This window comes from Gorilla gorilla, chromosome 18, assembly GCF_029281585.2.
Source record: "Gorilla gorilla gorilla isolate KB3781 chromosome 18, NHGRI_mGorGor1-v2.1_pri, whole genome shotgun sequence".
Classification (NCBI taxonomy): Eukaryota; Metazoa; Chordata; class Mammalia; order Primates; family Hominidae; genus Gorilla; species Gorilla gorilla.
Window position 1 is genome coordinate 7,436,075 of NC_073242.2, and position 13,554 is coordinate 7,449,628.

At 44.8% G+C, this 13,554-nt stretch overlaps 1 protein-coding gene across 6 annotated transcripts in view; it reads right to left on the reverse strand.

The window, feature by feature from the left end:
* Positions 1-13,554, reverse strand: part of CREBBP (CREB binding protein) — a 154,767-nt gene that overhangs the window by 59,468 nt on the left and 81,745 nt on the right. For 5 of the 6 annotated variants that reach the window (XM_055365150.2, XM_004057098.5, XM_031002671.3 and 2 more), the window contains exons 4-5: positions 8,882-9,122; positions 7,476-7,589 (exon numbers count right to left, since the gene is read on the reverse strand). In XM_055365150.2, the coding sequence (XP_055221125.2) occupies positions 7,476-7,589; positions 8,882-9,122 (355 nt within the window). The remainder of the gene's footprint in view (positions 1-7,475; positions 7,590-8,881; positions 9,123-13,554) is intronic. The other variant, XM_004057099.5, reaches the window with a different exon arrangement.

Consider the following 13,554-nt stretch of genomic DNA (forward strand, 5'->3'; position numbering starts at 1 on the left):
GAAACCGACATCCTACATTTTTAAGAAGCACTATGGTATAGAAATCAAAGTTAACAGTGGTAGGATAGTTTATTTTTCTATAACCTTGCGACGTAAGGAAGAACAGGGCTACACTATATTTAACACACATGGTGATGGACTGTGGAGAGGAACTTAAAAGAAACAAAGTATGGAGCCTTCCATTTCCCGTAAACCCTTTATTGACTTCTTCCTACTACATTTCCCTTTTATCCACACCTCCCCAAGTGCCATCTACTTAACTAAAATGCCCCACCTTACAGTGAATGCCACTCCTAAGCCCACAGCCACTTACAGGGCAGCCAACGCCTCATACTCACATAGGCCTCCCACGCAAGCTGCTGACATGGTCACTGCATTTTGTGTTAGAGGCATTCATTTTCTAAACGTAAACATTATTATATTTTTATTTTAAAAGAAAATATACCTATGAGAAGCATTTGGAACTCATCATTTCTAAAATTCAGAAGCAAAGGAAATTAATTATGAACAAATAAAGAAGGTCTCTGCCATTTAAGCATGGCTGAAGTCCAAATGATGCTATTAGATGAAATGACACAAATACTGAAGGGTAAGGGTGCTCAGGCATTCACTGCAGGGTGACGGCTGACTGAAAGGGGAGTCACTATGTATAAGCCACCATCAACTGTACTGCAACCTCAAGGTGCTCCACGTGCTCCATGGTGGTATTCCCAATCCCTCTCTGAAATCCCACAGTGACTCCTGCACCCCTGCTTGTCTTTAGACACTGACCCTTCGTGTATTCACTCACTCACATGACAGACTCAGTGAGTACACTCTGCCAGGCTCCCAGACATGGTGTGGGCACAATCTCTGCATTCCCTGAGCCTAGGGACAACAGATTATCTAATAATCACCTAATGCACCCAAACTGCACCTTGGAACCCTGGGACAGGGAAAATCAGGCTCATGTCACGTTCCCTGTGCATCCCTGAAAGGTGGGATTAATGTCAAATTCGGTTTTGCTCTTCATCACCTGCCACATGGGCCACGTAACCTGCTGTGCAGAGTCCAGGGGACGTGCCAGCTATAGCGCAGCGGCCAGCACACCGTGGGCCCTTGCAGCGCAGCCCATGGAGTGTCTTGGAACTGAACAGAAATGCGCGGAGATTGGTCCATCTACCTGGCATCCCTAAGGATGAAGTTTCTCTATTTATCCTTTCTGTATTATTGCCACTTAACTTCTTCCAATGTCAAGGCCGTGTGCTCATTTGGCCATTTTTACATCTTTTTTCCTTGCTAGAGCATAAAGCTTTAACTTTTAGGAAGTCACAACACACCTGCAATGCACTAACACACTGGCTGGGTTCTTCTGGGCCCATCAGGCAACACTCCTGTCCTGGATATTTACCTCTTTAAAGCTCCCCAACATCCCCTAGTCTCACCACCCCTTCTGATGTTGCTGAAGAAGGAGCCTATGACCTATGAACAAAAGGCCAAGTTTTATAGCAGGCTCTTTCTCGGACTCACCTGCCACTCTTCATGCACAAACAATGTTCCACTAAGAGGCCGGGTATGGCCAAGTGTAGCTGGGTGCAGTGGCTCACGCCTGTAATCCCAGCACTTTGGGAGGCCGAGGCAGGTAGATCACTTGAGGTCAGGACTTCGAGACCAGCCTGGCTAATAACATGGTGAAACCCCATCTCTATTAAAAATACAAAAATTAGCTGAGTGTGGTGGTGCGTGCCTGTCATCTCAGCTACTTGGGAGGCTGAGGCAGGAGAACCGCTTGAACCTAGGAGGTAGAGGTTGCAGTGAGCTGAGATCGCGCCACTATACTCCAGCCTGGGCAACAGAGAGACTGTCTCAAAAAAGAAAAAGAAAAAAGGAATGTTCCACTAAGAGGTTTTCTGTACAGTCTATGTTGCTGATGCAAAGCACTCAGTTACTCAGACAACTTAAGACCCTAATCATTCTCAATAAAACTGAACTCCATCTGGAAATTCAGTGAAAACGGACACGAATCAAATCTCCAAACTTTGTGAGGGTAGGGGAGACAGACCATGAAGCAGAGCAGTAGTTGCTACAGCTGATGCTTCAGCAGCACGAGAGTGAGCCACGGGGTCACCCAACGCAGGCCAGAAACACAGTGCTTGCGGGAGGCGAAACTTGTGTGTGGGGAAGGCCAGCTGCAGGGCTTGAGTCCACCTGGTTTTGGTATACTTGGGGTGTCCTGGAACCAGTTTCCCGAGGATACCAAGACACTTAGATTTCTACTAAAAAAGCAATGCTAGAATTTATTCAGGTGGCTCATGCCTGTAATCCCAGCACTTTGGGAGGCTGAGGGTGGGGAGATCACCTGAGGTCAGGAGTTCAAGACCAGCTTGGACAACATGGTGAAACCCCATGTCTACTAAAAATACATAAAGTAGCCAGGCATGGTGGCATGTGCCTATAATCCCAGCTACTCAGGAGGCTGAGGCAGGAATCACTTGAACTAGGGAGACGGAGGTTGCGGTGAACTAAGATCGCGCCACTGCACTCTAGCCTGGGCGACAGAGTGAGACTTCGTCTCAAAAAAAAAAAAAAAAAAAGAATTTATTCAGACCTGCAGCCATCTCTACAAAGTTGCTGGTGGCACCACCGTACCTTGCGGGCATTGTGTGGGCCAGGACCTACTTCCTACCTGGCACCTTCCTATGCACAGCGTGGGGCACGACAGTGAAGAGAAGCACTGAGGGGAACCCAGGCACTGCCAGGCTGGAGACTCAGCCTCCTATCAGGCACGGCCACAAGCCCTCAAGCAAAAGGCTTTCTTCAGAAGCCAAGTGACACTGGCGCAGTGACACTGCTCCTTGCTAGCAAGGAGCAAAGCTGTTCAGATGAAACACATCACCCACGACCCTTTGGTGCTTAAGTCAGGGTCAATCAAGCCCACCATTCTCTCTACAGCCTTCAGATTCTGCTCCTTGCTGTCCCCCATCCCACTACAGTCTGTCAAAAGAGGTGAAAATCTCTGAAGGGCCCTCAAGTGAACAAAGGGCCTGCTCCACACACACTCACTGGGCACCTGATGGGCTATTCGATGAGTGGCAGTTCAAAGGAGGGAGATCTTGACTCCATATAAAAAAAGGAGGTTTTTTTTTTTTTTTGGTTTTTTGTTTTGTTTTGTTTTTTTCGAGACGTAGTCTTGCTCTGTCGCCCAGGCTGGAGTGCAGTGGTGCGATCTTGGCTCACTGCAACCTCTGCCTCCTGGGTTCATCAAGTGATTCTCCTGCCTCAGTCTCCCACCTCACGATACCGAGTAGCTGGGACTACAGGCGCATGCTGCCATGCCCAGCTAATTATTTGTATTTTAGTAGAGATGGGGTTTCACTGTGTTGCTCAGGCTGGTCTTGAACCTGAGCTCAGGCAATCCGCCTGTCTCACTCAGCCTCCCAAAGTGCAAGGATTACAGACGTTAGCCACTGCGTCCGGCCAAAAGGAGGTGTTTTAAACAATCTGAGGCACCTACAGATGGAACATGTTGCCAGGTGAAGCAGTGGGAGCTACACTCATGGAGATGCCGGGCAGCAGCTGGGGCCATGGCTGACGCAGCCGGGACAGTGCGTGCATTAGGCTGGCTCTGGGGCCAACCCTGCGCACTTGCTTCAACAGTCCCTGGGGGACTCTAGGTTGGAAAACCCCTGGTCTCTCTCTCTCAGAGAATGACTCAAACCCTCTCACCAGCACTGGCCCAGATACCTGGTCTTTCAAGGCATCCAGAGCAGTGCATCTCAGATTTTAATGTGCACACTAATCACCTGGGATTTTTATAAAAATGCAGGTTTTAATATAAGAGGTCTCAAATGGGGGCCCAATTTCTTTATTGCTTACAAGCAACCTGGGAGCACCTCTATGGCTTCCCTGAGGCCTACACTTCGAGCAGCAAGAACTTCACAAATGAGGCAACATAAGCCCCAAGAGGGGAACCTGCTCACGGGTCCCAAAGCCCAGTCCTCCATGCCACTCTGTGCACTGAATTTACTGGAGGTCAGATGCCAGGACTGATATAAGATACTTATCTTGGCAAGTCCTAATTATTCAACAAAAATTGAATATTGCTATAAGGGATGGTTAACTCGAGATCAGTGATTATAGAATCTTTAAAAAACAATTCAAGGAAAAATCAAATGAGGCCAGGCGCGGTGGCTCACGCCTGTAATCCCAGGACTTTTGGGAGGTCAAGGTGGGAAGATCACTTGAGCTCAGGAGTTCGAGACAAGCCTGAGCAACATGGTGAAACCCCATCTCTACAAAAAATACAAAAATTAGCCAGGTATGGTGGCAGATGCCTGCAGTCCCAGGTACTCAGGAAGCTGAAGTGGAATGACTGCTTGAGCCCGAGAGGTTGAGGCTGCAGTGAGACTTGGCTATGCCACTGCATGCCAGTCTGGGTGACAGAGCAAGACTCCATCTCAAAACCAACCAACCAACCAAACAAAACTCAACACAGGCCAAAAAGGTAATCAATGGTCTGGGCTTCATTTCAAAGAACCTCAGACTAGCTCCACAGGTGATTCTGGAAGGTTCTCTCAGTAGAGACATTAATCACAGAAGTTAAGAGAGTGGAGCATGTGCTGACCAAAGAAGTGTGCATCAAGTAAGACCAGCGCTGGCCTGTGGGAAACACTGCCTAAAAAGCAGAGTCCCGGGGCCCCTAAGGCAGTCTCCACAGAGCGAGCACAGGTGGGTCTCGGCAGAGTCCCTGAGGCTTCCAGGAGCTCATCACAGTCTACCTTTCTGTTCACCTAGTTTGCACAGGAACCCCAGTCCAGTCAAATGCATGCCCTCACAAGCTGTGCACTGTGCAGACACTGTCCCCACTGTCTGAAATGTTCTTCCTTTGTTATTTTGTTTGCACTGGGCTCCACCAAGTCCCACCTTTCTCTATAAAGTAGTCAGGTGCACTCCAATTCTCCTCGAAAAGAATGCCGATTGCACTAACTTGTCTCTACCTCAGTCCTTTGAGGGAGGTCACCCTTACGTTATTTTTAACATATATATTGTCTTCAAAACCCAACCTTAAGCCAACGTAGGGTCAGATTCACATTTTCCTCTCTGGGTTCCTAACTCAAGAGTTCACACACGATAAGCATAATTTGCTTTGGGAGAAGAGAAAAAACAATAAAATTTACAAAAAGGATATTGCTGAAACCTTGTCAATCATACTTTTGTAAAAAAAAACTACCAAAACCTTGCAGCAAGTTCATCTAAATCTTCCTTGTGACTTTATAAAATCATCCTGGTAATATCTTACATTATGACTAGTAGAAAACCTGTGGTTTACCACTTGAGAGAGCATGCACAGAATCAATTTTCACAACACTCAGGCAGTTATAAGGATGGCTAAAAAAAAAAAAACCACATACGCTTCTTTTTTCTTTTAAAACAAAAACCACATAAGTGTTTCTTAAAAAGAGAAATCACCAAAGTTTACAACTGTCATGGTAGTATGTACTAAAAACAAAGATCCTCAAAAAGCCACACACCCAAATTAAAGTTAAGAATAAAATTCTAGCTCATTATTCATAGAATATTGTATAACTACAAACTTGACAATGAATATTTTGGCACTTAAAGAGCCTATTACTGAAATGTGCCCTAAAACACAAGAAATTTAGCCATCACAATATACTAAAGAAAAAACTTTTACAGTAACGTGGGAGGAAAAACAGACTGTATTCCATTAGAACTACTGTCCCAAATATCTGGTTCTAGAAGACCCAGGATTCCAGAGTGTCACTTTATATAAGAAATGTCCAGGGAAATTGTTTATTAATTCAAATTTTAGTCAATCAAATAATAATTTAACTGACTTTTAGGAAACTGGCTTTTTTTTTTTTTTTTTTTTTTTTTTTTTTTTTTGAGACAGAGTTTCGCCCTTGTTGCCCAGGCTGGAGTGCAATGGCGTGATCTCGGCTCACCGCAACCTCCGCCTCCCAGGTTTAAGTGATCCTCCTGCCTCAGCCTCCCAAGTAGCTGGAATTACAGGCATGCGCCACCACGCCCGGCTAATTTTGTGTTTTTAGTAGAGACTGGTCTCGAACTCCCAACCTCAGGTGATCTGCCTGCCTCGGCCTCCCAAAGTGTTGGGATTACAGGCGTGAGCCATTGCGCCTGGCCAGGAAACTGGCTTTTAAAGGAAACTCGTTGTGGTTCTTCTGTAGGGAGGCAGATAACAGGCCCCATTACCCTGGCATTTCTCTTCTCTATGACAGGGACACCCTGCTTTAAAGGAAGCAGGGTCAGCGTCAGCTCGCTGCCTACTCCCTGGCCGCCAGAGGGAGGTGGGCTGGACTCAGTAAAAGGAAAACCACGGGGGCTGTCACTGGCACGCCACTCCACAGTACTCTTAGGAACAAAGCACTTTTTCCATCTTTCCCTGGGCCACTCAGAAACAACCAGAAAGAAAAGCAGCACATGTTCTCCAGGCAGCTGCGGGGTCTTGAGGAAGGATGATCAAGAAGAATGAGAGGAATGAACATGTAATACACAAAACAGGGGAGGGTGGCAAGATGGCACAGACGAGATGGAGGAAGATGAGGAAGACTGTGCTGTGCTGGAAGGGTCGCTAAGGGTACAGCTCCAGCCAGAGGGGACAGGAGATTGAAGGGCACTTCCTAGCTGTCCGAAACTGAATGACACACCCAAAGACCACGGTTTTACCTCTAAAATGACAGGAAGATGGCTGAAAAACGGGAGGGAGGTTCATCCTTCTTACTGCCTGAAGCCTACAAATGGCAGGGAGCCCCAGAGCCCCAGGCGGACCTCCCAACAAGCAGGGATCGCTGCGTAACCAGCCGTGCCGAGGGCTACAGACAACCTAGACAACGGCAAAACGACTGGGGTGACCAGGATGCAGCAGCCCTAGGGCAGAGGCTCTCACTGTGAAGCAGAGTGAATGGTTAGTTATACAAAGAGGTCTGGGGACCATAGCTCCACGTAGAGGGAAACCTTCACAAATGTCTGTGTGGGATTTTATACTGACCCAGACTGACTGACAGAGCCTTCAAAATTTACTTCCGGATAAGGGCTTTCCAATTCCAAAAGAAGTATCCCCTCTATCCCCCTCCCCAAGACGTCACCGCCATTATAGTGACATGGAATTTAAATTCTCACGTATGGAGTAACTGTCAGGAAATACCATGTCTTCGTGTTGGCTCAGTGAACAAAGTGACTCTGCTGTTCCATGCTGCTTCAAGTGCGTGTATGCAGGGGGCAGGGAGAGGGAGAGGCAGTGAGTGAGTCAGGGTCCAACATTATCACAGCCGTTCCTGACACGGAGAGCCCGCCTGCCCTCTGAGCTTGGCTGTACCTTGGGCTGCTGTCCGCCCTACCTCACCCTGCACTCTGTGGCTCATAACCCCTGCCCACTCCCTACCTACTCTCTGAATTTTCTTTAGAAACAACTTCTATTCTCATCTCCAAGCTTCTCTGCCCCCGTGCTCACTTACTTTGTTGGTTTCGCTTGTCACTGGCATTTTTCAAAGGGAGGCAAACAGGACAGTCATGTCGTGTGCAGTTCTTCCAATGAGAGATGATTTGTCGTGAAGATGCACAATGGGCAACTATGACCAGAAAAACAACGAGATGTTATTTTTCTATCCAAATCGTCACACTTTCAATTATACCTAAATTATAATGCCAGATTCCATAAGAAAATGGTAACAAGTGTAACCATAACACAGTATAGGCAGTCCTCAACTTACAAACAGGCTGTTTTCCAAAAAGTTTGTAAGTTGACTGTTGAGAAATCCAAACAAAACTTCCCCTAGAAGCAATGTTATGAAGGATGGGTGATAAAGGGCAGCCCACAAAACAAAACAAAAACTATTTCAACCTGGAATAGCGAACAACTGCAATGAAAGGTAGAACAAATAATAGTTCTGTGATGTCACTATTTAAAATAAAAATGTTCAATTATGTTTCAAGATGAAACCACCTAAATACTACAGTGAAGAAATACAGATAGAGAAGCAAATGAGAAGTCTGTAGAGATTCTGAAAGGGACTCTGGGCACTTGGTGAAGAAGTACTCGAGAGGGCAACTGACCCTGGTTATTCCGTCTTCATCTTCTAAAGGTCTAACCTTACCCTTCTCTGCTTCTCTGTTACGACAGGGTTACTCTGGGGACTCACAAATGTCACAGCGGGAGACGGGGAGACCAGGGGGAGATTCCCCTAAAGTTTATGAGCATAAGAAGAGAAGGAAAGAGAATAAAGATTAAAGGAAAGTACAGCTGTTAATAAGAAACACTTCCTTCGGTAGAAATGAGGTGTCTGCAGTAAAAGGGGAGACAGAGAGCACATGAAGTGCCTAGTTCACCACCTCCCCTGGGATGATACAGTGCACAGTTCCCCATGTCACTGCCAGTCACCCAGGACAACTTCGCTGTCATCCGCACTTGCCTCAAGACACAGGACAGAGGAGCAAGGCCGCAGGCCACCAAGACAGATGCTGGGATGCAGGAAGGGCGTGTGCCTGCACGTGCCTGTGCTATGTTCATTGCCCAAAAGAAAACCACAATCTAGACATTCACAACAAAGACAGTGCTCAAGAAGTGACCAATGTCCTCCGTGACAGAGGAAGGAGGAAAAGAACAAATACGGGGCACAGCTTCAAGCAGCAGAAGTTCACAGAGTATCAGAAAACCAAATCGCCTTTCTCTTCAGCAGATAAGACTTCCTGGAGCACCTGACTGTCGTCGCGTGGGGAACGTGAGCGCAACGTGTCTTGCCACACCCAATGGAAGGCAGCACTCAGGCTGCCGGACCCTTATGAACCAGAGAGCTGCTGTAAGAACAATAAAGGCAAATTCTTCCTGACCTCTACCACTAGGAGTTCCAAAAACAGCACTTACCTTGGCAGGCTTTCCCAGCCTGACAATGCGTCATGTGATTCAAAACGTTTTTCATGGTTCGACAATGCGGGAGCGAGCAGGCCCGAACCTCTCCGTTTGCTTGCTCTCGTCTCTGACACTTATGAGCATGAAGCAGTAGAACCAGCTGCTGCTGTATCAGTTTGCGTTTTTCAGGATCTGCAGTGGGGCCTGTTGCAATTGCTTGTGTGGGTACAATTCCCACTGATGTTTGCATCTGAGACTAAAATAAAGCAAAATAATAAAAATACTTTAACCAAGTCATATTCATTAATTATTTCTCAAACAAAAGCAAAAGCTGATGGATAATACCGACCACAGAGAGAAGGCTGGTGTAGTTCTCTAACCCACTGATGACTTTAAGAAGATCCAGCAGCACAGAAATCAACCCAACTCAGCAGCAAGGCTGCTTCAAGTTCACTTGTATACAATTATCATCCAAGCAAGACAATGGCTGGCTCTTCACTGTAGCAACCAAAATCCAACTCACTCTACGATATACACAACTACAGGAAAAGCTGTGTATTATACCAGCTGGACCATATGAAACTGCTGTTTCTGTAGGTCCCAAATGGCCAAACACGGGCAATTTCATAGGGTACAACCTAATTAAAAAGATTGCCAAGGCCTGGCCGAGCGCGTTGGCTCACGCCTGTAATCTCAGCACTCTGGGAGGCCGAGGCAGGCGGATCACGAGGTCAGGAGATCGGGACCACCCTGGCTAACACGATGAGACCTCATCTCTACTAAAAAACAGAAAAAATAAGGACTACAGGAGTGGTGGCGGGCGCCTGTAGTCCCACCTACTCGGGAGGCTGAGGCAGGAGAATGGTGTGAACCCAGGAGGCGGAGCTTGCAGTGAGCTGAGATGGCGCCACTGCACTCCAGCCTGGGCGACAGATCGAGACTCCATCTCAAAAAAAAAAAAAAAAAAAAAAAGATTTGCCAAGGCCTGACCAATTGCAATGTACTACAAACATTTGATGTAGCAAAAAGAATCAGAGCCACCTTTTGGATCTCATTATCACATGACTAGAAGGACAATGCCTGCAGCTTGATTTCACAGCAACCATTACCTCTCCTAAAAGAATAATGACAGCCTTAATACAACCACCCAGTGCAATGGGAAATGCATTCTTGTCCTATGCTTTGTTTTTCATTAAAATTTCCACTCAGACAGCTGACAATTTTTAAAGATTTGGTGATCTGCTAAAAATACAGAAAGGGTTTGCTTTCAGTTGCCTGAAATAACAAGCCAGACCAAACAAACCTTTTAACAGCAAGGAAAATGGAAAAGGGGACCCATAGAGTCTTATTCTTTACAAACTATAAGCATTCTTCAGATAAACTTACTGAAAAAGACTTAGGCAATAAGAGAAGTGTTCCTAATGTGCAACAGTATCATCCACAGTTCCGGGATTTCCAATTTGCTCTAGTACTCTGATATTTCCAGCTTGCTTCCACGACCCTCATTACCTCCCCTAAAGTACGCCACTCGGATTTTTTAAAAATGTATGAATCAAAACTGTGTATTCACAAAGAGGAGGGAAAACTATAAAAATAATTTTTAATGAATCAAAGCTCACTTTTAAAAGTTTATAGAGTTTTCTGTTTTGATTTTACCTTTATGAGAACTAGAAAATAAGTGCGTAGAAAAGCTGGGTGGCTGGGCTTGGGAGCAAAACTCTTGGAAGTCTGAGAAGGACCCAAAGCAATTCTGAGAAGGACCCAAAGCAAAATCAGCATCCTAGCTGAGAAGCAGAACACCATGAATGCAGGGCTCAACTCCTAAGAGAAAATAGCCTCTTATGTTTATTTTTTCCTGATTATAAAAGTATATATATACACTGCAGGAAATTTGGAAAGCTAGAGAACTACTACAGAAATAATTAACAACAATTAAAATCCCATTATCCAGGAGTCCACTACTAAAGCGTTGATAGGTTTTTTTCCCTTCTTTTTTCTATATAAATGCTTACGTATGAACCATAATCAATAGAGCCTCGTATCTCCCCTGCAACACACATGTTTTGCTTAGTGTTTTTTCCATGTTCTGCCCCATACCACTAAACTGTCTCAGATAGTGGGCTGGAATGACTTGTAATGAACGGCATGTTACTCTTTTAACTTTATACTCATTTAACTAGTTGTTGTTATGGGGCATAAACTGGAATCCCTGGCCCCCTCCTTTATTTTTTATAATTGTAAATAAAGCTTCAGTAAGCAAACAGGCCTTGAGCTGCCCCTGCAAGCATGCAGTACTGGTGTTAAGTCCACTGCTCTACTGGCTTATCCCTGTGGATTGGAAGGTCCATCGAGAAATCAACAGGAATGGAGATATGGAGGAATGGGAGAAACACAAAACGAGCCTCATTTAGGTCTCTTTCTTTTACGTTTATGAAAATTTCAAACACACAGAAAAATGGAAAGGAAAGGATATCATCCTTACACCTAAGAAAAAGAACAATCCTTCTTGGGCACCAGCTAATACTGAGTCATATCCCAATTTCTCTGGTTGTCCAAAACATGTCTTTTAGAGCTGGTGTGCACCAATCAGGACTCCATGAAGGCCCACATCCTGTATTTGGTTGTTTTTAAGGTTCTTAATCTATTGTGTCTTCCCTTTTTTTACTCCTGACACTACCTTGTTGAAGAGACCACACAGTTGTCCTCTCACTGTTTCTTAAAGTACAGAAACATCACATACCAAAAAAATTATATAAAAATTAGGCAAAAAATTTAGCTCTACAAGTAAATTATAAGCAGACTGTTCTTAATTCACCAACAATTAACACACTAATTTCATTTGGGACTTAAAAATATTCTTTTTTTAAAATTTCAGAGACAAGGTCTTGCTATGTTGCCCAGGCTGGCCTCCTGGGCTCAAGTGATCTTCCCACCTCAGCCTCCCATGTAGCTGGGATCACAGATGTGTGGTGCCACCTAACTGGCTTGTATTTTTTTTTTTTTTTTTTTTTGAGACGGGAGTCTCACTCTATTGTCTAAGCTGGAGTGCAGTGGCGCCACCTCAGCTTACTGCAACCTCTGCCTCCTGGGTTCAAGCGATTCTCCTGCCTCAGCCTCCCAAGTAGCTGGGATTACAGATGCCCACCACCACGCCTGGCTACTTTTTGTATTTTTAGTAGAGATGGGGTTTCACCATGTTGGCCAAGCTGGTCTTGAACTCCTGACCTAAAGAGACCGGCACACCTCAGCCTCCCAAAGTGCTGGGCTTACAGGCATTAGCCACCACGCCCAGCCTGGCATGTATTTTTAATAGTGTCTTTTGCACTACACCTGACCATATGTCAAAACAGGATGGTTGGAAACTATATGGCAAATTTAAAATTTGGTCTGTTATTTGTCTACCTCTGGATGGAGGACAAATGCACAGTTTAATGAACTCTACATATTGTTTACAACATGCATCTCAAAAGCCATTCTGAGGGTGAAGCTGAGTCAACAGTGGAATGGAAAATGTCTTATGTCCCTGTGTCTGTTCTTCCCCATGGAATTCTGTATATTTGTCTGGGACTAGCTTAGTTTTGTAAAGTACTTACAAATACAGAGGCACACTTAATTTCCTCCTCTCCCAGGCTGGTGTTCAATGAGCCATGAGAGTTAGATGTGAACTGTAGGTGGCCCCAAATCTGTCAGAAGCATCCTTCAGACTTTCCCAATCTCCCTGCCCAGTTCCCACTGGCAGGCAGGCACTGCGGATGGAGGGAGAGTACTTCGGAACCTCCCTTTAAAGCACAGAACAAATCCATCGTGGTGGAAGCCGCCCCAAAAGTAATCTACGTTTTGTGTGATTTTGTTTTTCTAAGAGCCAAGAAAATTTTGAAAAATAGTAAAAATAAAGGGGCAATCTATATTGCCAGATACTGAAACATACTATAAAGCTAATTTCTTTACTTAAGTCCAGAAACAGACATAGGTGTACATCAAATTAGCATACAGAAGTCCCCCCTTATCCTCAGAGTTCAGGTTCCAACTCCCAGTGGATGCCTGAAACTTCAGATAGTACTGAATGCTATATATACTGTATTATTTCCTATACACACACCTATGATAAAGTTTAATTTATAAATTAGGTATAGTAAGAGATTAACATTAACTAATAATGAAATAGAACCATCACTAACAATACACTGTAATAAAAGCTACACGAATGTGGTCTCTCCCTCTCTCTAAACACCTTATTGTACTGCACTCCCTTATTTTGGGATTGCTGGTAAGTGAAACCCCAGAAAGTGAAACCCCAGATAAGAGAGGACGATTGTCTCCTAAAGGTGGTGCTTTACATTCAAGAGTGGTGAGGCATCTTTAATCCTTATCTTTCCTTTTATTAAAAAAAAAAAATTCATATGAACTAAAGTGAATAAAAATGACTTAAAATGGAGAAAAAAATTTAAAAACTTTTAGGACATGAGGATGAGAAAGCCTTCTTAACACAAACACATAATGGAGTTTAAAAAGTGAAAAACTGCGAGCAAATTGGTTGATCTTTTATGCAAATGCTCTCAGGAAATAAAGGATACTATCCCACTAAAAAATTGGGCAAAGAAAATGCAGACACCTCACAAAATACAAAGAAACGACAAATACAAAAATGTTCTACACCTTGGTGCTGAGGCAACACAAGGGAGGGAAGG